At 37.7% G+C, this 27,111-nt stretch overlaps 1 protein-coding gene across 7 annotated transcripts in view; it reads right to left on the bottom strand.

Annotated features, from left to right (window-relative positions):
• Positions 1–27,111, bottom strand: part of LOC111503217 (cubilin) — a 278,475-nt gene that overhangs the window by 22,873 nt on the left and 228,491 nt on the right. For 6 of the 7 annotated variants that reach the window (XM_074182953.1, XM_074182951.1, XM_074182956.1 and 3 more), the window contains 8 exons: positions 24,566–24,773; positions 20,647–20,855; positions 19,721–19,946; positions 18,589–18,785; positions 17,706–17,934; positions 15,458–15,861; positions 13,930–14,062; positions 12,297–12,478 (listed from right to left, as the gene is read on the bottom strand). In XM_074182953.1, coding sequence (XP_074039054.1) covers positions 12,297–12,478; positions 13,930–14,062; positions 15,458–15,861; positions 17,706–17,934; positions 18,589–18,785; positions 19,721–19,946; positions 20,647–20,855; positions 24,566–24,773 — 1,788 coding nt within the window. Of the gene's footprint in view, positions 1–5,721; positions 5,868–12,296; positions 12,479–13,929; positions 14,063–15,457; positions 15,862–17,705; positions 17,935–18,588; positions 18,786–19,720; positions 19,947–20,646; positions 20,856–24,565; positions 24,774–27,111 lie in introns of all 7 variants that reach the window. The other variant, XR_012467349.1, reaches the window with a different exon arrangement.

Here is a 27,111-nt window from a genome sequence, read left to right as displayed (position 1 = left end):
AAATTATTATTAACAAAATATGAAAAATAAAAGTTGAAAGATTCCAAACCAAGTTACGTCACGACGTTTCGATTAATAGTATCCACAATCGTCTTCGTGATAACTGGACTCATTCCTCCGAGATCTGACTATTTATAGATCATTCGAGTGCTTTCACCTATCCCCTCTTCCCTATCTCAGCTTCATTCGTTTTAGCGGGAGATGTCGGTTTGGCGGGAGTTGATCGTTTTTCCCTTGATTAGAGGTTTCCATATGTTACGTATCTCTAAGCTAGCTCGACTGAATGCGTTGTTGGACAACATATACGCGGCTTCTTTGAATTTTCTCCTAAACCAGTGTTCCTCTTCGTGGATGTTTTCAGCTTGAGCCCACTTGATACTATGTTGATGAGGCCAAACATGCTCTGCTATTCCGGATTTGCTGGTTTTTCCTCGCTGTGTGTGTTTCTTGTGCTCAGCAATGCGAACTTTCAATGGCCTCTTAGTTTCACCGATGTATGTTTCTCCGCACTCGCAGGGTATCCGGTAAATGCAATTCTTGGAATCGCAGTCCGCGTTTGGTGGCCTGGTTTTCGTGAGGCTGCTACGCAGATCTGACACAGGTCCTGATATTATACTTGTACCCAATCCTTCTTATCTTTTCCGATAGTCCTCTGATGTACGGAAGTACAAGTACTGGTTGTGAAGGCTTCTCTTTCTTGTGGAGCTTTTGCTGTCTTCAAGCTGAAGCCTATTCTACCATCACTCTGGAGTAACCATTCTGTTGAAGGTTATTTTTGATGATGCCTAGTTCCTTTTCGAGGCCTTACTTTGTATTACAGAGCCCGAAAGCAGGGTCCAGTAGAGTCTTGATGATTCCTCTCTTCGTCGACTGAAGTTGGTTGTATTTCTGGTTCAGATACTGTCCTGTGTGAATGGTTTTTCGATATACGGTCCTCTTCACCAATACGTCTAAGAAAGGCAATTCGTTGTGGACTTCCTTCTCCATTGTGAAAGCGATGGAAGGACTTACGTTGTTGATGTGCTTCAGGAAACTGTCTAGTTCTGCATTCCCATGGTTCTTTATTGTGAAGGTGTCTTCCACGTATCTCAACCAGACTCGGCCAGAGAGTTAGTCAAGCTAGCGTAGCGATACGTAACATATGAAAACCTTTAATCAAGCGAAAAATGACCAACTCCCGCCAAACGGTCATCTTCCGCTAAAACCAATGAAGCGGAGATAGGGAAGAGGGGATAGGTGAAAGCACTCGAATGACCTATATATATATATATATAAATCTTGGAGAAATAAATCCAGTTATCACCCGAAGACGATTGTGGATACTAAAAATCGAAACGTCGTGACGTAACTTGGTTTGTAATCTTTTAATTTTTATTTTTCATTTTTTGTTATTGATATTTTTCAATTTTTCAATTTTCAGCTTTTATTCATATCTCAATTTTTATTTTTTTTCGGTTGTTGCTTGTATGTTATTTCTTTGTAATTTCAGTTTTTCGTTTGATAAAATTGTTATTTTTGCTTAATCTTTTTAATTTTTGTTATTCTGGGATATTAAATCACTTTATATCATATTAGACAATGGAAGTCCGAACTGATGAAATTTCAAACCAAGTTACTCAAAGTAATTTGGTTTGAATCTTGTTCATTTATTTTTATTTTTCAATTTAATTTTTTTCATGTATCAAGTTTTTTGTTCTTTCTGTTTTATTCATTTTTAATTTCTTATATTTTTTGACATTTTTTCAAATTTTTATTTTTACTTTGTGGTCGTTTTTATCGCTTATCTTGAATATTTCATTCGAATAATTCAATTTTATTTTCATTCCACATTTTATTGCTTATATGTAATTGATATTTCAGCTATTTATTCTAATTTTATTTATTGATTTTATTTTCAGTTTCAGTTGATAGAGAACTTTGACCACGCCACTGAAGATGACTGCCGCAGTTGCAGTTGAAACGTTTGACAAGTTTTAAAATTATCATCCTGTAAATATTAGATGTCTTGGTGTGTACGCAAGGAATGTATATGTGTTTTTGGAAAATTTGAAAATTGTTTAGACTTTTGTCAGCTTTTTATATCCTATTTATATTTAATGTGTTTCTATTTTTGTTTCACCATTTCGAAACAAGTATTAGGTTACTTTTTGATCAGTTATTTATTCATCCATTCATATGATTTGTACATTATTTTTAATCATGAATAAACGACATTATTATTATTATTGGTATTATTATTATTAATGTTGAAATCACTACACATTCAATTTAAAACAAAATACAGTAAGTGAGTACGGTAATGTGATGGAAATTAGCGGCAGTGTTCCAGTCAATATAAAAAATGTTCAACATTTTGGGCAACATCTATAATAGTAACACATAGCTATAAAAAATGTCATGCAAATAAAATTAAGCAACATATAGAGGTGGTGACATGGCTTACGGAAATAATAATTGATACATATTTTTTGAATTCACCATCCCTGATCAACTATTCTGCAATAAAAAATATCAACAAAATTACCTCATTCTTATCTTTCACGGGAATCAGTTTTTCTCATCCAGTTTGGACTCCAAAGATACATAATTAAAGCGAAATATTAAACCGAAATAGACGTCTCTCAAATTGGAATTATATTACTGGTTTCAACTTTTCACCCTCTTTTGCTCTCCTAGGTTCAGAAAAATATAAGATGAAATGTAATTGAAAATTGCAACAATCAAGCCTGATTTACAAATTTGGAAGTTGAGGAAAGCCCAAGTTGTACGACAACGTGTATATATAGCTAATTGGAAAATTTCATGTATGAGTTTAAATGAAGATATCAATGAGAATGAACAACATAGAGCTATACCAAAAATTTCAAATTTTCTGGGGTCGCAATCAAAAAAATTAGAGTCGTTTTTTGTTATTATTCAGTGGGACTCTAAAACAGACAATTTCATCACAATTCATTCCTTACCATCATGGTTCGAATTTGAGTAGTTATGCGTATTTTCATGATTGATTACAAATCTGTGCGAGTGGTGGAATATTTAGAAGAAGAACCAAAAGAACTACTACTTGTTTTGACAGTATTTCAAACGTCACCAAGTTCATCTTCAGGGATCTATGAAGAGAATTCATGATATCGAAACGGTTCATACTTGGCAGAATTCAATGTGTCCTGCTTCTAAATGTTGAACTGCAAATGGCTACCAAATTTCCTGAGTTGATAGACTTTCAAACTCACTTTCATTCAACCAAAACATCCCAAAGGCAAAATCAATTATGTTTTTTTCACGAATCTTTCGCCTAACCAGTCCATCAGTTGGATTACCGAAACATCACAGAAAAATGTTGCTATGCCACTAATTATTATTTTTTGCATTCTCAACAGCTCATTTCATCTTCTAAAATGATTATCCATGAAACTCATAATCATATACTAAAATTTTCTTTTTTTCACTCAATCTGATTATAATACAAGTTCATTTATAATATATTCCATCAGACTTCCATTGTCTAATATAATATGAATTGATTTGAAATCCTTGAAAAAAATTAAAAAGATCAACAATTTTACTAAACAAAAATCTGAAATTACACAGAAATTACATACAAGCAACAACCAAAAAAAAAATAAAAAATTGAAATATCAATAAGAGCTGAAAAATTAAAAAATCAAAATATTATTAACAAAAAATGAAAAATAAAAATTGAATGATCCGAAACCAAGTTACGTCACTTTCACAATGGAGAAGGAAGTCCACAACAAATTTCCTTTCTTAGACGTATTAGTGAAAGGACCGACACTAAATGGGAAACATCAGTATATCGAAAACCCACTCACATAGGACAGTATCTGAACCAGAAATTCAACCACCTTCAATCGACTAAGAGAGGAATCTACTAGACTCTACTAGACCGTGCTTTCGGGCTTTGTAGTACAAAGGAAGGTCTCGAAAAGGAACTGGGCATCATCAAAAATGACCTTCAACAGAATGGTTACTCCAGAGTGATGGTAGAACAGGCTTCAGCTAGAAGACAGCAAGAGCTCCACAAGGAAAAGAAACCGCCACAACTAGTACTTGTACTTCCCTACATCAAAGGATTATCGGAAAGGATAAAAAGGATTGGGTCCAAGTATAACATCAGAACCTGATTCAGATCTGGGAACACTATTCGTAGCAGCCTCACGAAAACCAGGCCCCCAAACGCGGACTGCGATTTCAAGAAATGCATCTACCAGATATCCTGCGAGTGCTGAGAATCATACATCGGTGAAACTAAGAGGTCATTGCTGGAGAACATTGCTGAGCACAAGAAACACACACAGCGAGGAGAAACCAGCAAATCCGGAATAGCAGAGCATGTTTGGACTCATCAACATATTATCAAGTGGACTCGAGCTGAAATCATCTACAAAGACGAACACTGGTTCAGGAGAAAATTCGAAGAAGCAGCGTATATGTTGTCTAACAACGCATTTAGTCAAGCTAGCGTAGGGATACGTAACATATGGAAACCTCTAATCAAGCGAAAAACGACCAACTCCCGCCAGACGGCCATCTCCCGCTAAAAATAATGAAGCGGAGAGAGGGAAGAGGGGATAGGTGAAAGCACTTGAATGAGCTATAAATAGTCAGATCTCGGAGAAATAAGTCCAGTTATCACCCGAAGACGATTGTGGATACTAACAATCGAAAGTGACGTAACTTGGTTTGGAATCATTTAATTTATATTTTTCATTTTTTGTTAATAATATTTTTATTTTTTTATTTTTTACCTTTCATTGATATTTAAACTTTTTACTTTTTTTGGTTGTTGCTTGCATGTTATTTCTTTGTAATATCAGTTTTTTGTATGATAAAATTGTTATTTTTGGTCAATCTCTTTAATTTTTTTCAGGGATTTCAAATCAATTTTTATTATATCAGACAATGGAAGTCCGAACTGATGAAATACACCACGAAACATTGTCAACCACCTTCAAACATTCATTTATAAGAATTAATTTTTTTCATGAACTTTTTGATCATTTGAGTCATCGGCCCTATAGTATAGGGATTTTATTTGTAGCTTATTTGTTTTTTGCCGAGTTGGCTATTCTTTGTATTTTTCCTCCGTTTCAGTTGTCATATGTCGTTGATATTTGTACCAGGGTGGTCCTAGAAATACTCGGCCTGACCTAGAGATGGCGGTAGTTGTTCAAAAAATATCACGGTATTAGAAATCTATCTGAAAAATCTATAAAGCATATATTTCAAGTTTGAAGACGCTGCGTTGTTCACTATTTGTTTGGCAGCCATTATTAGCCAACGTTTTCGGTGAATTAGTGAAAATAGAGAAAATCGGTTATCGTTATGTAGTACATACTTTTATTTGAAAGACGAGCATCGCAGTGGTGGACCAAATGAGGTGACAACTTCAGAAACCGTGAAAAAATCCACAAAGCGGTACTGAATAATCATGGACTGAAAGTGCGCGAGCTTGCAGAGTCAGTGGGTATTTCAAAAAGTGCGGTACATCGTATATCATCTGAAAATTTGGACACGAGAAAACTGTGAGTAAGATAGGTGCCGCGTTTGCTCATACTCGAGCAAAATCAGTCTCGTGAAGATATTTCAATTGTGTGTTTTTGGTCGAGAGAGAAACTTCACCTTGATTTTCTTATTGATCAGAGATGGTTCCTTCAGTTCAAGAATGAAAGAAATAGAGATAGATAGATAGAGACTCACGTGTGAGCGTGAGGTAAGTAGGCATGCTGTTTTCAGCTGTTTTCAGCGGGGGCGTCACGCCAGCCTCAGCAGCGGCAGCGCCAGAAACAGCGGTGGCAGCAGGTGCCGTAAGCTACGGGGCCGCCGAAGAGACCCGCGCGACACACCTGCACAAATAATTTCATTACGAACCTGCCACCACCTCGATTGCTAGAGGAAAATGATCGTTATGCTGACCAGAACTGTATTACGTTACCTTACCCAAGTCTGTGAACAATCAAATCTGAGTTAGAAATGCATTCGGTAAGGAAACCCCTGATTCAGATGTGAGTGGAATCATTTTAACAATTATATCTATAACAAATGTACGTATGTCAAAACTAATAATCAGGTGATAGTTACACTTTCTTTTAAATACACTTGACAATTATACTTCTTTCAATTTTATGTGAAATATCGACCAGTTGCAAGTAATATAGCAACAGGAATTCAATCTCGAAATCCCGGGTATTTTCTTATGGCGCTTCATTCTGGCGTTTTTTGGACCTCAGGCTCAGTTCACACGAAAGGGACAAAGGTCAGCGCCTTGTCTTTGACATACGTCTATTCTGTGTGAACGAGGCTTGAGACTTTCAGAGCCCACTCCTTCACTTTTCGTCATTACCCAGTCGACCAATCAGGAGCTACCGCGCGTAAGGCGGGAAATTCAAATCAGTAGATGAACAAGGCCGGGACGAGCTCAAAATCCCATGTATTTTCTTACGAAGCTTAACATTTTTTTATTAGGATCACGTGACAGGTACGTGTCAAGGGGCCCCGAGGGGTGAAGCGGAGTCTCAAGGGGGCCTGAGCGGTGAGGCGGAGTAATAAGGGGACCGAGGACAATGGGACCCACGCTCTTTGAATCTCTCCGATACTCATTCCATATTGCATCGATTACGTCACACGTTTTCCCCACTCCTGTTTGACCTAAAATTGCAAATCCCACTTCAGACCACCTCCACTGCACTCCACTTTTCCCGTTAGAAGCTACCACGCCAACGTCCTGGGTTCAAAACTCATACCTATGAACTTTTTTTATTCAGGATCACGTGACAAGAAGGCCCAAGAGGTGAGGTGGAGTACTAAGGGGGCTGAGGGCGAGGGGGATCACATTCTTTGAATTTCTACGATACTCATTCCATCCTCATCGATTACGTCACACGTTTCTTTCCCCCACTCCTGTTTGACCTAAAATTGCAAAAAGCTCAGCTCCATAAGGAAATATATGTGATTTTGAGCTCGTATCGGCCTTGTTCATCTACTGGATTTGAATTTCCCGCAGTACGCGCGGTAGCTTCTGATTGGTCGACTGTATGACGGTAAAAGTGGAGGAGTGGAGGTGTTCTGAAGTGGGCTTTGAAGGCTAAGGCTCGGTTCACACATGATGGACGTCTGACAGAGACAAGGCGTCCCTTCCTTTGTCCCTTCCGTGTAAACTTGGCCTGAGGCCCAAAAAAGTCCCGAATGAAGCACCATAAGAAAATATATGGCATTTTGAGCTGGAATTCCTGTTGTTTTATAACTGTTGCAAAGCCAAATTTTGACATCGGCCGCCGAATGAGATTTGTCTTCTGTATTTGTCTGCAAGACAAATAGATGAAAGCAGCCCTGTGACATCTGTGAGTGGAAGCAATGACATCCTCCTTCACTAAGCTGTCATCTATGAGACAGACGGAAGACTCAATCCACAATATCAAAGATGAAAGAGGTTCCCCAGTTATAAAGCTAAGCATTGACATCGATAGCTGAACAAGTTTCATTCTGTCTTTCACCACAGCTTTCACTGCAAGGCAACTAGATGGAACTAGAGCCTAATTAAACCAGTGAAATACATCGAATCTCCTTTCGGAGGCTTTGCAGCTAACCGTCTTGTGTTAATTCACGTTTACTTTGTTTTTGGGCTTCACTTTAATTTGGGTAGCCTGTTATATTGTACAAGATCTCAGTGGTATATTATTCAATCCAGATGATGAATGAGCAACTGGTAGTTACAACTACTGCAGCGATTAACAATCAGAAAATTGGGAAGACCAAAGGGGAGTCATTTTTTTATTTATCGTATGGCGGTTCAGTGAACTTGAAAGATAATTCACACATATAGGGCTAGTTCGGGTCCTTGAGGTGCACCCTGGTTAACGCTAACTGAACTAGCACACACAGGCAGTCTGACAACCCTAGGATATCTTGATCACAAGATACACTTACTCACATGAAAATGGATATGGGAACATATAGTCAAATAGTTCTTCTCATAACCCAATGACTAGAAAGCTTGGACCTTTTGTCCGAATATGCCAGATAAATATAGATGGGAGTTATGAAGGAAGTTCTGTGAGAGCATGTACCTCTCAGCACGATAAAGATTAGAGCTTGTAATAGAAAACCAATGAGCATCTAAACAGAATGTCTAGGTGGTCGCCAAGAACATTATCACAGCACTGGTGGTTGAATGGTCGATTCAAATATTTCAACTTTCCAAATCTCCCGGCGGAGATGGTAAATTTTCTCTTCTCTTCAGATCTCATCACTCGTCTGCACAAGTGTTTCAATCTGCCTTCTTAAAACGATACTGGACAGACAAATAGGCGAGTTGATTATGTGCATTTTCCTTGAATAACCACCAGTAGCTTGTCAATCTGGAAAATCGACGATCAGTTGGTAAAGTTTCTACACAACGCCAGACTATTTCTATGAATATGTAGGAGAATCTATGGAAAAATCTTCATTATGGAACCAATGATCACGTACAGAGAAATAACTTGGTGCTCTACAGCAAATAGCTCTTAGAGTGAATGGCTTAGGTGGATCACTCTAGTTTTTAGAGAGTGCCCTACCTGGTTATCTACAAGACCATCAGCCCAACACTGTCAGCAGACTAATAATTGATACTGAACGTCACATCATTCTAGGAATGATTTAAAACTTCATGCACGAGGAAAAAATAATGAGTGCAGATAGAGCAGGGATCGAAGACACTACAGCTGAATTCACTCATGAAGCTTTTTGGTAGAGTAACCTCGCTAGTGCAAGTCGTCAGAGTCGCAGAAGTGAGGCATATATATTCAAGATGATATGCAGCGGATATCTACGCCAGTCACTCATGTGAAACAACAAGAAAAGCCTCAACATGTTGATTTCATTACAAGGAAGGGCGCTGCAAACGATTTTATTAGGCTCCAGCAGTTGTATCACCAACAGCATATGCAGAAAATACTTCTGTGAGGATTCCTGCACTGACACCTGTTGGATATATAATCCAACGACCTTCGTGATATAACCCAGAGGAATAGTTATTTTCTGATAGATGTCAGTCCATTAACCTACAGTGTAGGTGAGTCGAGACTGTCCTGAACAAATTGTTTTTTTAGTAAACTTGCTAAACAAACACTGGATACTCGGATTGCAAGAAGACTGTCAGACTTCTGTTGAAATATGCGTCTGTTGGCCCATTCTTTTGGAAAAACCAAACAATTGGTAGACTACGGAAGACGAGATCTAATAAGTTAACCGACTCAAGTCACTGTGGTTTAAATCATTATGTGTAGAAACTTGGACTATCGGGAGTTGAGAAAATGTGAAAACCGCACAGCACATACTTTGTGCCTGTATTTCATCAGTTCGGACTTCCATTGTCTAATATAAATTGATTTGAAATTCCAAGTTATGTCACGACGTTTCGATTGTTAGTATCGATAATGGTCTTCGGGTAATAACTGGACTTATTCCTCCGAGATCCGACTATTTATAGGCCATTCGAGTGCTTTCACCTATCCCCTCTTCTCTCTCCGCTTCATTGGTTTTTAGAGGGAGATGACCGTTTGGCGGACGTTAGTCGTTTTTCGTTTGATTGGAGGTTTCCATATGTTACGTATCTCTACGCTAGCTTGACTGAATGCATTGTTGGACAACATATACGGGGCTTCCTTGAATTTTACCCGAAACCAGTGTTCCTCTATGTGAATGATTTCAGCTTGAGCCCACTTGATATTATGTTGATGAGCTGGTTTCTCCTCGCTGTGTGTGTTTCTTGTGCTCAGCAATGCGAACTCTCAATGGCCTCTTACTTTCACCGATGTATGATTCTCTGCACTCGCAGGGTATCCAGTAAATGCAATTCTTGGAATCGCAGTCCGCGTTTGGTGGCCTGGTTTTCATGAGGCTGCTACGGATAGTGTTCCTAGATCTGAAGGAGGTCCTGATGTTATACTTGGACCCAATCCTTCGTATCCTTTCCAATAATCCTCTGATGTACGGAAGTACAAGTACTAGTTGTGGAGGCTTCTCTTCCTTGTGAAGCTCTTGCTGTCTTCTAGCTAAAGCCTGTTCTACCATCACTCTGGAGTAACCATTTCGTTGAAGGTAGATTTTGATGATGCCTAGTTCTTTTTCGAGACCTTCCTTTGTATCACCGGAGTGATGGTAGAACAGGCTTCAGCTAGGAGACAGCAAGAGCTCCACAAGGAAGAGAGCCTACGAAGGATTGGGTCCAAGTATAACATCAAGACTTGCTTCAGATCTGGAAACAGTATCCGTAGCAGCCTCACGAAAAACTAGGCAACCAAACGCGGACTGCGATTCCAAGAATTGCATTTACCGGATACCCTCCGACTGCGGAGAATCATAAATCGGTGAAACTAAGAGGCCATTGAATGTTCGCATTGCTGAGCACAAAAAACACACGCAGCGAGGAGAAACCAGTAAATCCGGAATGGCAGAGCATGTTTGGGCTCATCAACATGATATCAAGTGGGCTCAAGCTGAAAGCATCTACAAAGAGGAACACTGGTTTAAGAGAAAATTCAAAGAAGCCGCGTATATGTTGTCCAACAACGCATTTAGTCAAGCTAGCGTAGAGATACGTAACATATGGAAACCTGTGATCAAACGAAAAACGACCGACTCCCGCCAAACGGTCACTTCCCGTTAAAAACAATGAAGCGGAGAGAGAGAAGAGGCCTATAGATAGTCGGATCTCGGAGGAATAAGTCAAGTTATCACCCGAAGACAATTGTGGGTGATAACAATCGATACGCCGTGACATAACTTGAAATTTCAAATCAATTTATATTATAGTAGACAATGGAACTGTGATCTGATGAAATATACCACGAAACATTGTCAACCACCTTCAAACAAACATACTTTGTATCTGCCATGCTGTGGACTGAATTAGGTTTATGGTCATGAAATCGAGAAATGATGGATTGAAGTCGAAAATAGAAAATGAAATTGCAATTACTGTCGAAACATTGGCCAGCTAACAATCATTTTCCTTAAATATCACATTAATAGGTTCCACAGAAAACTCAAATATATACATTATTGGTTCCAAAGAACGAACACCCAGATCGATTACATTAGTAAAACAATTGATTCAATACTTTGAATTTTCCATGAAACACAATAAGATGCCAAGTATATTGATGAACAGGTAGGTGAAAAATTTGTAGCTTTTAGTGTATAGTGGAAACATGCGGAGGATGTCGTAAAACCAACGGATTTGAAAGAGTTACGAGAAAATGGCTTCAAATTGTGATCATGGTTAGTTGTACGATTCCTGAAGTTTCCAAAATAGTTTTGTGATTGAGCATATTCAATATCTTGGGGGCAAGATAATTTTCTTGAATGAAATGAGTCTTGATATTGTTTAACAATCCGAAGAACTCAACCAAACCAACTTTGAATATGCCAATGAACTGAATAATCAATCAATAAACAAATATTCATCACATTTCGGATATTTGATGACAAAGTACAGATTTTCAGCTACTTTTGTTTGTTATAATAACATAGTAAAATTCTAGTTTTCGAATCGAAAGTTTTGAAATCAGTTGCTTAATAATTTTCTGAAGTAAATACCAAATACGATGACAGACCTTGGGATCAGCAAATATAAAAAAATGACGCTCTCAGTGTTTATCGATTGCTCCATTCCTGAGCCAGTCTACAGTTATAGGGAGCTTTCTTTCAACAAGAAGGAAAATCTTACTTTTTGTAGAACAGATTTAACAGCCTACAAAACATTTGCAAATTCATTATTTTTTGGAAAGCACGATGGGATATACTCTATTTGAAGTAGATGTTTCACCATTCATACAAAAAGATGCTGTTGGAGACTAATATCTGGTATTGTAGTATAAATGTTGAAAAGAGTTGTGATATTTCTCTCAAACTGTTTCTATCGATTTGAAAATTGACAATAGTTAATAATATAATTGAATTGATGAGACTACTTGATGAGTGTGTTCAGAATGAAGGAATATTTTCATTATTCAATATTCAATCGGCAACGAAATAATGAAAATAGCAGTGAATCCAGAAAAAGATGACTTCAATAATCTGAAGAAATATCCAGGCAGGTATAAAAATGAATTAGATGGAAACTGACACAATAACTAGTGATGGGAATTATGAAAATTACTTCCCAATTAGTTTCTTCTTGAATTTATAGAAATAAGTCGTGTACCAGTGTTGAAAATGAATTGAAAAATCTCTACATTGTCAATCAGGAGAATTATCAGTTTTAAAGCATTATCAACCATTGCGTCACTCACAGTCCGCCTCGTCCGACTCGTCGTCGGATCCGCAGTTATTTATCTTGTTGCACCGCAGCTTATCGGGGATGCAAAAACCCGACTTCAAGCACTGGAACTCATCGCAGCTAGGCCCTTCGATAACTTCGGTCCAAGTGGCTTTGAATCCCTGCGCGCCCACTGCTTTATCGGCCGTTATAAAACTGGAAATACATCAATATAGGTAACTCAAAAAAACACATCATGCACGGAATGTGCTATATGTTATGTCGTGTCATGTCGTATCTTGTCTTGTCTTGTATCATATCGTATCGGTGTCTCATGTTGTATTGTCGTGTCATGCCTTGTCACGTCGTTTCATATCGTGACATGTCATGTCGTGCCATGCCCTATCATGTCTTGTTGTATCGTGTCATGTCGTGACATGTATCGTGACATGTCGCGCCACGTCTTGTCACATCTTGTCTTATCGTTTCTTCATGTGACATGCTATGCCGTATCATATCGTGCTATATCGTATCGTGACATGTCGTGTCATATCTTGACAGGTCATGTTAAGTCGTGTCGAGTCAAGTCGTGTCATGTGGTGTCATGCCATGCCTTGCCGTGACATGTCTCTGTCATGCTGATCATCTCGTCTCATATCTTGTCATGTCTTGTCTTTTCATATCACGTCGTGACGTCGTTCATACCATGACATGACGTGTCATACCGTGTTACCATATCGTGTCACGTGTTGTCGTGTCATGTCTTATCGTGTCTTGTTATGTCGGGCCATATTGTCTTGTCATGTCATGTCGTGTCATACCGAGTTGTGTTGTGTCATGTCGTGTCATATCATATCGTCGCCGTATCATGTTGTCTCATGCCATGTCATGTATGTTATGTCATGACGTGTCGTGTTATGTCATGACATGTGATGTCATGTCATGTCATGTCGTATAATGGAATAACGTGACAATTCGTGTCATGTCGTGTCATGTCATGACATGGCATGTTATTTTGTGTTATGTTATGAGATACAATATTTCCTGGTGGAATGAATATACGGCACAAACTGAAAAAAGATGTATGATACCAATAGAAAATATTCTCCGTCTGAATACAGCAAACCTTTGAAGATTTGACGTGAGTTTATCAGTCGATATAGATAGAAACCTATTCCTGAACAAAGCTGGTATGAAACCTCATGTGTACTTATGTGACTACACATAATGTTGGTTAAACTGATGATAGCATATGCGTTTCTGGTTGTTTGCTAAAAACAAGCGATCGTTATAGGTAGTGTGCGAGTATTTGCTGTTTGTTTAGAAATAATAGAAATAAAAGTTTAATTAATATCACTGGAGTTTTGTCCCAACACCAAACCATTATTTTCATACCTTGATGCGTGTTTCGAATACCAAGTAGTCATCTTCAAGATTCAGTTTAATCTTCTTCTTGAAGATAATCACTTGGTGATCGAAATACGTGTCGAAGTGTTAAAATAACGATTTACTGTTGGGAAAAACCTCCACTAATATTCATAACTACACCAAAGGTTACGAACAGAATACTATAATTACTTGTAAAGCAATTTTTTAACTATTTATAACAATTGATTCAAGTTGAAAAACGATATTTTATCAATCTCTTTAATGAAATATTGACTCACCTGAACCTCATGGCGTTCGATGTTGAGATATATTGCCATGATTTGTCACCAAGTGCCTTTTCTCCACAAAGTTCCACTGGCGTCGACGTTAAATCGTTCCATAACCTCAGAACAGCAGCCGGACAACCTCTACCTGATATCAAGTTTTGAACACAATTAATAAGGCTACTTCATAACTACGGAAAATTTCATTATTTTCACTTGATAATTCAAAAAGAATGAGTAATAATTAGAAACGAGTACCCAAAAACTAGACAAAAATCCAGCCAAGTGAGAACTTGAGCGACGTTCAGTCACATTTAGTGTTTCTAACATGGTTTCAATTGGTGTACGTCCACTACACAACAAAATCCGCATTAATTTGTTCTGCTTCATTTGTATTTCATGTACCTACATCTTTTTGCTTGCCAAGCAGAAAGCAGAATTGTCTATCCTGACATCAAAAGTTGTTGAGGTTTGTACAGTTTTCTGATTCGGAACAGTGTTGCGAACTTTTGAGGAGCAACCTTTGCAGCGACATGATTGGGCCAAGACATAATTGGTGTCCATTTCAATCCAATACAAACTTATCGAAGCAGACAGCAGAATTGTCTGTCCTGACATCATAAGTGGTTGGGGTTTGTACAGTTTTCTGTTTCGGAACAGTGTTGAGAACTTTTGAGGAGCAACCTTTGCAATTTTAGCGACATGATTGTGCCAAGACATAAATGGTGTCCATTTCAATCCCCAACAAACTTATCGAAGCAGACAGCAGAATTGTCTGTCCTGACATCATAAGTGGTTGGGGTTTGTACAGTTTTCTGGTTCGGAACAGTGTTGAGAACTTTTGAGGAGCAACCTTTGCAATTCTAGCGACATGATTGTGCCAAGACATAATTGGTGTCCATTTCAATCCTCAACAAACTTATCGAAGCAGTAAGCGGAATTGTCTGACTTGACATTATTATATCCGGTTCGAAAACATTTATCTTCTTGGAGAAAATCAAATGGAGTGTTCTTTTAGGAAGCTAGATGATCCGATAAGCCATAACATCGAAGTTTGGCCAGCAAGTCCTCATGCAAGTCCAATCGTATCTTAGTTCTCGGAACTATTTCTTTGTAGATTTTTTTGCCATGTGACGTATAGTCCATAATCGCCAGCAAGTAAACGTTTTTTTTTCTTAATTATGGTAAACAAAGGAACAGGTTTTAGGATATTACTTTCCACATCCAGGGGTCGATCAAGGTGACTTTGCACAGACTAGGTAGACCGCGGAGAGAAAGAATTTTAAGGATAGGGACATGTGCATATAGAAATCACATTAAGTCTCCTCTACAATTTCAGGTTACAATCAGTCGTCACGAAATTTAACGGTGGTATTATGTTCTCCCATCTTAAATGTTTCCATGAAATATTACGTTACATGTGGCACATTTGTAGCACTATTTTGATATAATCAATTACATAATTCTCTGACTTATTTCCCTGGCAGTTATAACTTGTAAAAAGTCACCTACAAGCGCTAAAACTGCTGAAACTGCAACTCACCTGAAGGGTCCCCTTCGACCGCGAACTTCTCGAACACCAACAGAATCTTGTACTTCGGCCTCACGGTTACGTACCAGTTGCAGCTCTTGGACGCTTGATTCTTCGACGGGGCCCCGTAATCCTTCGGGAAATTGGGACTCGTTATCACTCCGTAGTCCAGACTGCTGACGTTCCCGCCGCAATCCCCGAATATGGACTTGGCCAGTTCGAAGCTGTAGCGCGCCTTGAAGCCGCTGTAGACCCCGTCGGAGTCCGAATGAAGGACAAGTTTCAGCCCCGTGGCCCCCCTGTTGGACTCGATGGGGCCGGGCGCGGACATGTGGCAGTACCTGCCGATTTTCGTTTCGGTGCCGTCGCGATACACGTTGAAGATTTCGATCCAGTCCTCTTGGCAAATTGTAGTTCTGCAAAAATGCAATTAAAGAATATAAGTTCACCTCTCTTCGTTGAGGAATTACAAAATAACACTCTTTCATCTAGTCAAAGAAAGAGAAAACAACAAAAATTAGGAAAAATTCAAAACTGACAAAATATTCGATAGTGATTGGTATAACATCAGTAGCTAGTATGCGAGTCGATATCTGTGTGAATTGAAAGGATTCTTAGTAGGGTGGTAATGACGGTTCTGAACCCTCCCACTACTCGACCTTGATTTTGAAAGATGGCAGACGTCACATATGATCCCCAGGCTTTTATTGCAGACTGAACGCTCCGTTGAACCGAAACATTAGCATCACATATTTGTTTGAAGGTGGTTGACAATGTTTCATGGTGCATTTCATTAGTTCGGACTTCCATTTTCTAATATGTCTATATGATGATTCGAAATCCCTGAATTGTTTCTATTGATTCTTCCAGGGATTTCAAATCATTCTATATCATATTAGACTGACCTAACAAAATATCAGCAACATATTTGTTATAAAAAGTATTTCTTCCACTCCGACTCGATGTGGAGGGCAGAGTCCAATTTCAAAGGCGAACTTCATGTTCGAAGTCACATGACGTGAACTGAAGGTCATGTGACGTCATTCAATATTAAACGTCAAAGACGTGTGGGGTCAAACCTCAAGGTCACTCGGTGAGAATAAGTCGAATCTCAAAGTCAACTCCCGTTTTCAAAGTCATATGACCTTGAGCTGTGCTTGAGCTGTGTCAAGAACTTCGGGAAGTCTTCCGGTCATTAGCAGCCCAGTGGCCTTTTTCAGTTTTTTCTCCACCGACGTAATTTTGTGATTTCAAATTGTCTCACATACAATTTTGTATGTGAGATTTGTATGCAGATGAGTATCTATATTGTTTTGTATTACCTATGCTTGGTAATGCAGATCGTGTAATTTAAAAGAAGTGTTCTTCAATGTAGTTCAGATCGAATTCTGATTCTTTCAAAAGGTATGAGAGTTATAGAGAGCGGATAACTTCATGAAATAAATTACTTAGAAGTACAATACGCCTACTTTCTATGTTATTTTCATCATTTCTTCAAACCGAATACCACTGCCTTCAATTTTGAATCATTGATTTATAGCCAAATTTGTTTTGAAATCGCGCTGGTTATTCAGATCTTCATTCACTTCCTCGCATGCATTGTGTGTTTCAATTACTTGAAAATCTGGAAAGACCTATTTTTCATCGGCGAAAAATACTGAATGACAATGTCGTGAACCCTTGTGAAGTTTTGATGTATAGATTGTTAATAACAGAGGATCAAATAGTGATCCTTGGAGTAGACCATGATTCACAGTTATCAAATGGGAGTAAATCTGGTTCCGTAAAAAATTGGTACAAGATCACATCAGAAAAGTCATTTTAAAACGAAGAATAGTGGTGAAATATACTGAAAACTACTCCAAGGGAGCAGAGATCAGTTTAAAAGAAATTGACCAGTCAGAGGACATCTGAATTATTAAGTATAGTTGTGAAACGGAGATCTCAGTTGCGGATAACGCAATAAAGAAACTGAAACATTTCTGATTGTTGTGAGGAAATGTATAACAGAAAGTGAGCGATTTATTATATCACAATTGAAATTATGTTCAATAACGGGTGTGCGTATCCCTCCAGTGAACATGAATATTGAAGATGTCATGAAAAAATGAAAGAGAAGACGCGATGGTCTCATGCGGCTGCGATTTTGAAAACTTGGGAGAAATAAAACGAATAGTAAAAAATAAGAGTGAGAAAAGCCCTACTGAATTGTACGCTCCTATGATTGAGATAATTTAATAAATTCAACCATCGTACTCACCCATAGGAACCAATAGTAATATTAACGCTATCGGCGCGAATTTTGAAATTATCGAAAACCAAGGTAACTTGTTCGTTATTGGTGGCAAGGAAGAGATAGGTGCAATTCGTGTCACTGGGGTAATTAGAAGGATATCGAGGAGAATTAAACTCTCCTTTCTTCTTGCTAGTGCTTCTGTAGGTGAACGAACAGGAACCATCTGGAGCTGCGGTCCCAGGGATGCGGTATTCTGAAAAAAATCCAAATAGTTTTAATCATGTGACCGATATCAATATCAGTATTACAAAACAGAGTTGAAAGTTTTGAAAATACGACTTTTGTTCAGATATTAAATATTTGGTTTTGAAAAATATGGCAACACATTTTTTTTTGACAGTTCACTTCACTCTCGAAGCCACGAAATTTGGGAGGCATAGATCCAATATGGGAAAAATCACTTCAAAGAAGAAAGAAGAAAAACGCAAGAAGTGAAAAGATTGAGAATAAATGATTCAAAAATTGTTAGAGGTGAGAAATAACATGAAAAACAGAATAATGAAGAGTATTTTGTAAAATTTGGTATTATTGGAAGTATTATAATAAAACGCTTATGAAATATATATTCTGAGAACGTGCAAATTCTCGGATCCAAAGAATATCGGTTATGTGTACGTGGAATTTTGAAATCGGCTTCATTCACTAATTTTCATTATGAATCAGAATTTGCTCTCTAACTATGTTCACAATCAAAATTGACCAAAAATGTCAATGGAGTCTTCTCAAATAACAATCTTTATGCGTCGAATACGTAACTGGCGCAGTCGGTATGATAAGTATGATTCTCTCTCAAAAATATCTTTTGAAAAATATCTCACATTAATCTGGGAAACATGATGATACATACCAGTCTCGAAAGTATAGTTGGCTTTGAAGCCCCTACCCATCAGTTCCCCGCTACTGAAAACAATAACCATTCTGGGTCCGTCGGAGACAACAACTGTTGGTTTGCTGTCCTCACCACACATCTCGTAGTCGAATTTGTCATACGAATCCGTGGTTTCTTGGCCCTTCAAGTAGATTTTCAGGTATCCGTCCGTACAACTGAAAGTAATACAAATACTTCATCAGAAAATATTGACTAGATAATATTTTCATTATTCTCTGCATTCTCTGTTGACGATTCGTTGAATGTGTGAGAGAAAATGATTAAAGGAATCTAATATATGAAAATGGATGTTAGTTGGTTAGTTGGTAAGTGATAAACTTCTACATCGCTCAACCGATCGTGATGAAACTTGACATGTATAAGTGATTTCTCATAGATAAAGTTTTTAGGCTATCAATTTTTCTGTAACTCACCACTAGATGACGCTGTAGAACAATTTTTTGAAAGCATGGTTCTATAACGCTGCTCACGTCTGAGTTCGTTGATTCTGATTCTTCCAAAACATTGGAAGAGCAGCGATACAGCAACATAGTACTAGTATAATATAATTGTGTTCACACAAAAAAAATGAAAAAGACGATTTCAAAAATTGTATACCATTTCCTCAACGTTCTTTTATCATTCTGTAATACCCACAATACGTCTTCCAATTGAAGAAAAATCACATAATTTGCCCTAAAATGTTGCTTATTATGGCATCAGAGAAATGATTCTCCAGTTATTAGTAGAATACATAGCAAAGGGTAAAATTGATGATGTAACATGAACACAGGAGTCCCTCAAGGTTCCATTCTAGGCGCGTTGCCATTGTTTCTTCATAACAGTTGAAGATTACACACTGTAGTAGCTTTGTTACACAAAAAAAGGTAATGAATAAATGTTTCTCATTGATTTGTTATTTAACATAGTTACTGGAAAAACAGTGTAAGCAACACGTCCGAAAACAGTTTTTTTGGTTCGCAGACTTCCAAGACACCCCTACGGCTCGCCCTAGAATTTTGTCTACTCGTCCAGAAAACAGTATTTTCCGGACTTGTTACCAGAATTACTATCACGTAAAATCGTGAAGGGTGATGATGTTGATACTTACTCTCCTTTCGGTCCTTTCGGGATCTCAAACATAACAAACTCCAACCTGACTCGTTCCAGATGTTGAGAGTCCTGCATGCCGTAGATGAAGTAACGGCACACTAGTTTAGGCATATAAGGAAAGGGGTAGTTGGGGCTGAAAACGAAGCCGCTGGATTCTTTTTTGCTTAGAATTTTTTGATCGCACTCTGTTCCGCGAATGTGTTCCCCGTCTTTCTTAATGAAATCTGCAACAGAAAATTATTATTCAGAATAGCTTCGTTTCTGGTTATCTGAAAAAAAAAATATCGCACGACATCTGTAATGAAAATATTCAAAAATATATAGTGGGGGAAATGTATTGAACCTTTCTAGTAATGAAATGTTCTCAAGAATGAACAAGGTGAATCAGAACAATGTTATAGTGAAAGTAACCTGTATTGTGAATTGTTAAAGCTATCAGCATCTCCAAGGCCAAAGACACCATTACAGAGAAATAATGCCGCTACCAACTCGTCCATGTGGACAGAAGAATTGGTGGTTCGTATTGGATAATTTTTACTAACTGAGTTTTATGATTGGCTAAAGAGTCATAAAATTGAATTTGAAGTTATGTGGGAATGCGTATGGCCGTTGCACGTGTTGTTCAATGCTCGTCCACGTGGACAGAAGAATTGGTGGTTCGTATTGGATAATTTTTACTAACCGAGTTTTATGATTGGCTGAAGAGTCATAAAATTGAATTTGAAGTTATGTGGGAATGAGTATGGCCGTTGCACGTGTTGTTCAATGCTATAACCGTCCATTGTGATTCGTCAAAACAGACTTAATAGATGATAACTAATTTGACATATGTTGCTTCAACAACATGGCCGTTGTCACCTGTTAAAGTTTGGAAGTCCCTGTTGGAAGACATTATAGATACTGGTTAATTTTGTCGATTCTTACCTAATTTTGTAAACGAGTTCGAGAACTCAAAAATGCCCTTGAAACCCCGGTTCTGAGTATTGGCAGTGCGTGGGAGGGTGACGAATGCGACTAGAAGGGAAGATTCGGATGAATAAATGACCAGGTTGCGTTGTTGGCCGCAATATGTTCCTATCACCGCTGAACTATTGTCAGGTCCATCGAACACCTTCACGTAGTCGAAAGGACAACTGAAAATGAATAAAGTACTTCAATTATGATGCTGATGATATTCGATAAATCCTCATTGATCCCAAAGTGATATAGGTTGAGACAGACAAAAATTATTTTGATCAACATCGCAAAAGTCAAAAAACGTAAATATCAACAACTACATTCAAAATACGATGAATATTCTGCCAGAGTTCAGGATGTTTCCTAAGTACGGTACGAAACTTCAGAGAGTGATTCGTTAGGTCGTTTAAGGAAAAAAATCTCATTAACATATGTCCGGAGCTGCTTCATTTCTGAGATACAGGGCGTTGAATTTAAAGAAAATCCTCACACCGATTTGGTTGAAATTTGCTACAGTTATTTGAAGCCTAGCTTGAGCCTAATTTGAGGCCTAACTAGATTGAATTCATTAGGTCCAATGGAGTCTCAGTGGGTACCACAACCAACAATATTTGGGAAAAAAGTACGCCACTGACTTATTGTTGTAGTTTTCATTTCTTTTCATTTCTTCATACAGTTTTCGAGAAAAAAAAATAAGCCACTTTGCATATCATGGACACCTGCCTTGCATACCAGCTAACAGTTATAGTGTTGTCATATCGGTGAAAGCCAGAGTTGACAATTAGCAGCGGTTTCACCATGAATAATTTTACCAACGCTGAAACGGCTGACATGCACTTCATTTATGGATTACCAAATGGAAATGCGGAAGAAGCACGAAGAACTTACCTGGACAGATATATTAACAGAGTAATTCCATGTGCTAAAACATTTAGAACGCTACATGTGAAACTGGGAGTTTTAAAAAATGCAGATGATGGAACTCCAGAAACTGTAACAACGCCTGAACTAGAAGAAGCTATAATTGATGCGATAGAAGAAGATCTTTCAAATAGTACCAAGAAGAGTGCACTGCAGCTGAAAGTCAGCCCGAAAACCGTATGGACAGCTTCAAAAAGAAACCTCCTATACCCATATCACATACAGCAGGTCCAAGCTCCACTTCCTCGGGATTTCCACCCAAGATTTTTGCAGATGGTTGATTCATACGATGGAACACAACAATAATTTTTCACCAAATAATTTATTCACAGACGAAGCAAAAGTTTCATGAGATGCTATTATCAACTATCACAATTACCATTTTTGGGCCGACGAAAGTCACCTCGTTATTAGAGAAAGTCATTTTTTGCAACAATTTTCGCTGAATTTTTGGGTAGGAATGATTGATGACTAACTAATTGGCCCATTTTGTCTACAAACAAGATCAACAGGTAAATCCTACACTTTTCGGCAGATCATCTACACATTTTGTTAGAAAAAGTGACGATACTTGTAAGAGTCAACATGTGATTTATGCACGACGGGGCTCTAACTCATTTTAGTGTTCTTTCTCGTTAGTATCTCGACATCACCTACCCTAATCGCTGGTTTCGACCTCAAAATTGGCCAGCTCGCAGTTCTGATATAGATCCTCTAGATTTATATCATTGGAGGTCATCTAAAAACTCCTGAACTAGATGTCAATGAGGAATCGAATAATTGACAACTGTGACGTCTTGAAGAATACTCTAGGTAATTTTTGAACGTGTCAGACAATCAGTGACAAATCGATTGCAGTTGTGTATTTTATCAAGAGGTGGACATTTTGATCATTTTCTTCAAGGTAAAAGTTGTTCATTGTTTACTTTTAGTTTTTACTTTATGTTGTCCATGAATAGTTTTTGGAAGTGATGAAGAAAAACAGCAACGACGAAAAAGTTGTGAGAGGTATAGGATTTGAATTTCAAAACAACACAAAAAATTTGAAATAATCGATGATATCTTCATTGGAATCGATAGAACGATCAATATAACTCAATATTTGAAGATGATTTCATGCAAATGTTGTACGCGGCTCAGCTTTAAATGGTCCATGTGCAAGGTCCAATTTTGGCACACTTTCTCTAACATATTGACCGGTATTTCACGTATAAATGCTTCAATATTGGCTTCCAGAGCGTCAGTAGTTGCTGGTTTATCCCTGTAGACATGAGCCTTAACATGACCCCACAAGAAAAAATCCAAAGGCGTTAAATCAAATGATTTAGGCGGCCAACGGACGGGCCTCAAATGTGAGGTAAACTCACCGAAGATGGCTCTTAATTGGGCCATTGTTTCGCGTGCCGTGTGGCATGTGGCACCGTCTTGTTGAAACCACATGTCAGGCATGTGCAATTCTTCTATTTTGGGTAACAAAAAGTCATCAATCATTACACGGTAGCGCTCGCCATTCACAGTAATGTTCCGGCCACTGTCGTCTTTGAAGAAGTACGGCCCGATGATGATAGCGACCCATAATCCACACCAAACAGTGACATTTTCAGGATGCATCGGTAGCTCTTGCAATGCTTGTGGCTGGTCTTTACTACAGATGCGGCTATTTTGCTTGTTAACGTATCCATTCAACCAGAAATTAGCATCGTCGCTGAACACGGGTTTTCGATAAAAATGTGGATCTTCCTCCAACTTTGCCAGCGCCCATTCATCAAATGTTAGACGTTGTGGGAGGTCGTGTGGCTTCAATTCTTGCAACAGCTGTATCTTATAAGGTTTCACACTCAAATCCTACCGCAAAATGTTCCACGTAGTGGAGTAACAGAGGCCCAATTGCTGTGAACGGTGGCGAATCGACATTTCACGTTCATCACGAACACTGGCGGATACAGCCGCAATATTTTCCTCGGTCCTCGCTCTACTTATGCGTGTTGATGTCCAATAATGTAAACTGGGTTCGAAATTTAGTCACAAGCTTCCGAATAGCTCCCTCAGTAGGCCGACGAAACTGCCCATAAATTGGAAAAGTGCACGATGCACTTTCTTCGACGAGCATGAATTTTGATAATAAAATTCAATAAATTGCAAGCGTTGTTCATTCGTAAATCGAATTATAGACCAAACTGAGCAAGTTTGACAATGACACAAAACACGATTCACGCGTGATCTGTCAAAAACAGTGTTGCCAAAAAGATACCAGCAAAAGAATCAGTCATTATATTCAGTTACTTTTTCTGAAAAAATTAAAAACTACAAGGAAAGTCAGTGGCGTTCTTTTTTTTTTCTCAATATAGTTGGCTGTGGTACTCATTGAGACGCCACTGGACCTAATTATTCCAAGCTAGTTCGTGCTAAATAAGCGCCTCAATACTTCAAATTACTGTAGCAAGTTTCAACCAGATCGATGTGAGGATATTAATGATATTTTATAGATACCGTTTTTTAAAACTCCAATGTCCTGTATATCAGAAACGAAGGCACTCCAGACATATGTTCATGGACACTTTTTTCTTGAAACTACCTAACGAATCACCCTCTGAAGTTTCGTACCGTAGTTATGAAATATCCTGTATTCAAATAGGAGCAGGTGTACTGTATTTTTGCTGTATTATATGTATTCGATAATTCTGGGTAACTCTTATTCAAAATGAAAATATCTTTGAAATTTCTGCTAGAAGCTCAACATAACCCGCTGCTATTCTAGATGGGGGACAAAATCAAAATACCAAGGTTCCATACCTTGGTATGTATCATATGTTGTATCATAATTTACAAAAATTGTAACAGAATAAATGGAAGAACTGAAATCTCATTTTCATTTGTGAAATTCGAATTAATTTTGGGAAAATAAACTCTCCCACTTTCATTTTGCAAAACAGTATTATTCTACCATGAATACGGGTATACTTACTGAGGTCCCCCAAAAAACAAATCAAAGTCTCGAAATTCCAACCTAATTCGTTCTCCGGGAGCACCAAGGAACTGATAAGTACAATGTAGTGCCTTCGGGTAGGCCCCAGGATAAGTAGGCGTGAGGATGGCTCCGGTGTGTTTCACTGATCCTTTGACCAAAAAATTACACGGTCCTCCTGCTAGCGGTGAACCAACCTCGAATTCAGCTGAAAATAAATGAATTCAATTAAACCTTGAAAAAAGCAATATCACAAATGACCTTGAAGAAGTAATTTCAAATGAAAAAATAATTCCAATGTTGAAGATTTATTTATCTGTCATATATTTCGATAAAGAAATTCAACTCATTCAGTTAGCCTGAATACTCCTCAGATTATTCAAAACGGAATATCACAAAAAACTAGGATCTAATTCACGATATAGATTGCCTTGGAAGGATCAATATAACAAATCACCTCGAAGGGGTCATTTAAATGATGGAAAAATCATCGGAAATGATCTTGAAAATCAACTTTAATGTTGAGGATTCATTTACTTACCATACTTTTCAACACCGAAATATCATTGAAAACCCGTTTTTTCATTATATTCATGTTTTCCATGTTTAAACAATGTTCTCAATATTCAACGAAAGTCATTTTTTGTGGAGGCAAAAATCAGTTTTTTATCGACCTTTTTTTGAGTAATTGTTACCTTCCACAATCTGAAAAAATATAAAAATATATCGGAGAGTACCTTGTATTACATCGAATATTTCAGTTGTCAATCAACAACATTGACATAATTTCATATTTCAAAACTTCTTTGACATCTGTCGAAGAAGTAAAGAAATGAGCTCTCAAAAAAGGAATAACTGCGTATATATTCGAATTTTTATCCATTTCTGAAGATGGAGGCAGATTTTGGCCTCCGAAACGTAAAAGATAAGTATTATTTTTTAATAATTTTTTTGATAGGCACAATTGTTAAATAAGACAAGTTACTGATAAATAGAAGATTTTTCTTTGTGAAAAATACTTTGATTTTTACGCAGTAACTTATCGGGGTAAACTAAAAAGTTTGCCCTTCTACACTTGTATAAAGTTCTCCATTATAATTTTTATATTTTTTCAGATTGTGGAAGGTAACAATTACCCAAAAAAGGTCGATAAAAAATGTTCTCAATGTTTGTAAAACAAAATATTTTAAAGATTTCATTCACCAGTGACAATCGGCTCCTTGTATAACACAATTTTAATCAAGAAAAAGACAAAATCCCATTATAAATACATGCATTCACCAATTTTTCATATCAATTCGGTTAACACGTTATACTTATTATTTAGTAGCAGCACAGATTAACTTGAACCTCCTAAAAAAAATTTCCTATGATAGTTACCTCATTGAAACTTGAAGTATTTGCTGCTGTCATGACTCTCAGAGTGATGAAAAACGAAAAAATATATAATAATATACAAAAGCTCCTATTTATTTGGAGAAAAATCTGTTGAAAACTAATTTTTGAGTGAATATTTTTCATAACTCCGAACTTTCAAGTCGTTTGGCCGATAATTTTGACTTGTAGAAATCCATCTATGTATTCTACATCAGTTTCTTTAATTTTCCAGTTTTCTATGTCAAAACTGTTCCAGAGGAAATTCCAGTGGATAAATCATAAATAACATCCAGAACAATGAAACAATTAGCTTCAACAGATGAAACAATTATGTTGTTTGTCATTGATGAATTATTTTAACACAGTTTTGATTTCATATTCAGCCCTTTGAACACAGTGTATTAAATGTTTTTCGTTGAAAGAATACAATTATTGATTTTCACAACATAATAGCAGTGAATTTAGCGGCCGGCAGATTTGCATTGTGGGCTGTGATTAATCGTTTTTCTGGGAAATGTGAAATTAATAGTCTTCCTTGACCTGTTAATTTATTTTTAATGGTTCGGAAGGGTGTACGCATAAAGAAAGATAATATAAACATGAAAACACAGTCGGATAGGAGGTGAAATCTGTGAAAAAAGATTTTCATGAACTGTTAGAGTCTCAAGAAGAAGAAGGATTTATAATCAATCTTGTCGATGTATATTACACCACGTACATCGCAAATTCCGAGGGCATAACCTTTCCAGCCGATTGTTGTGTTTTCGGGCGCTTTGGACCAGGTTCACCAGTTGCTCTCCACTCAGATGACGATCGTTTTGAAGCCGGGGTGGAGTGATAAATCCATGTTTCATCCATTGTCACATATCGATGCAAAAATTCAGGTTCCTATGAATATTACTGGAGTTATTTCCTAACACCAAACCGTTGTTTCAACACCTCGACACGTGTTTCGATCACCAAGTGATCAACTTCAAGAGGAAGAGCAAACCGTTTGATCTTTCTCTTGAAGAGGTGTTCAAATAACGGTTTGGTGTATGGAAAAATATCCAGTAATATTCATTACTACACCAAAGGTTCCAAACAGTGCATCACAAATTCAGGTTTCTATGTTCAAACATGGCCAAACACTGCTAAATTCGCAGGTATATCCAGGAAAACAACCAGAA

The sequence above is a fragment of the Leptinotarsa decemlineata genome, unplaced genomic scaffold (assembly GCF_025532065.1).
Source record: "Leptinotarsa decemlineata unplaced genomic scaffold, Ldec_3_MD MMD2_tig00026330_RagTag_RagTag, whole genome shotgun sequence".
NCBI lineage: Eukaryota > Metazoa > Arthropoda > Insecta > Coleoptera > Chrysomelidae > Leptinotarsa > Leptinotarsa decemlineata.
This window is presented reverse-complemented; position numbering and strand designations above follow the sequence as displayed.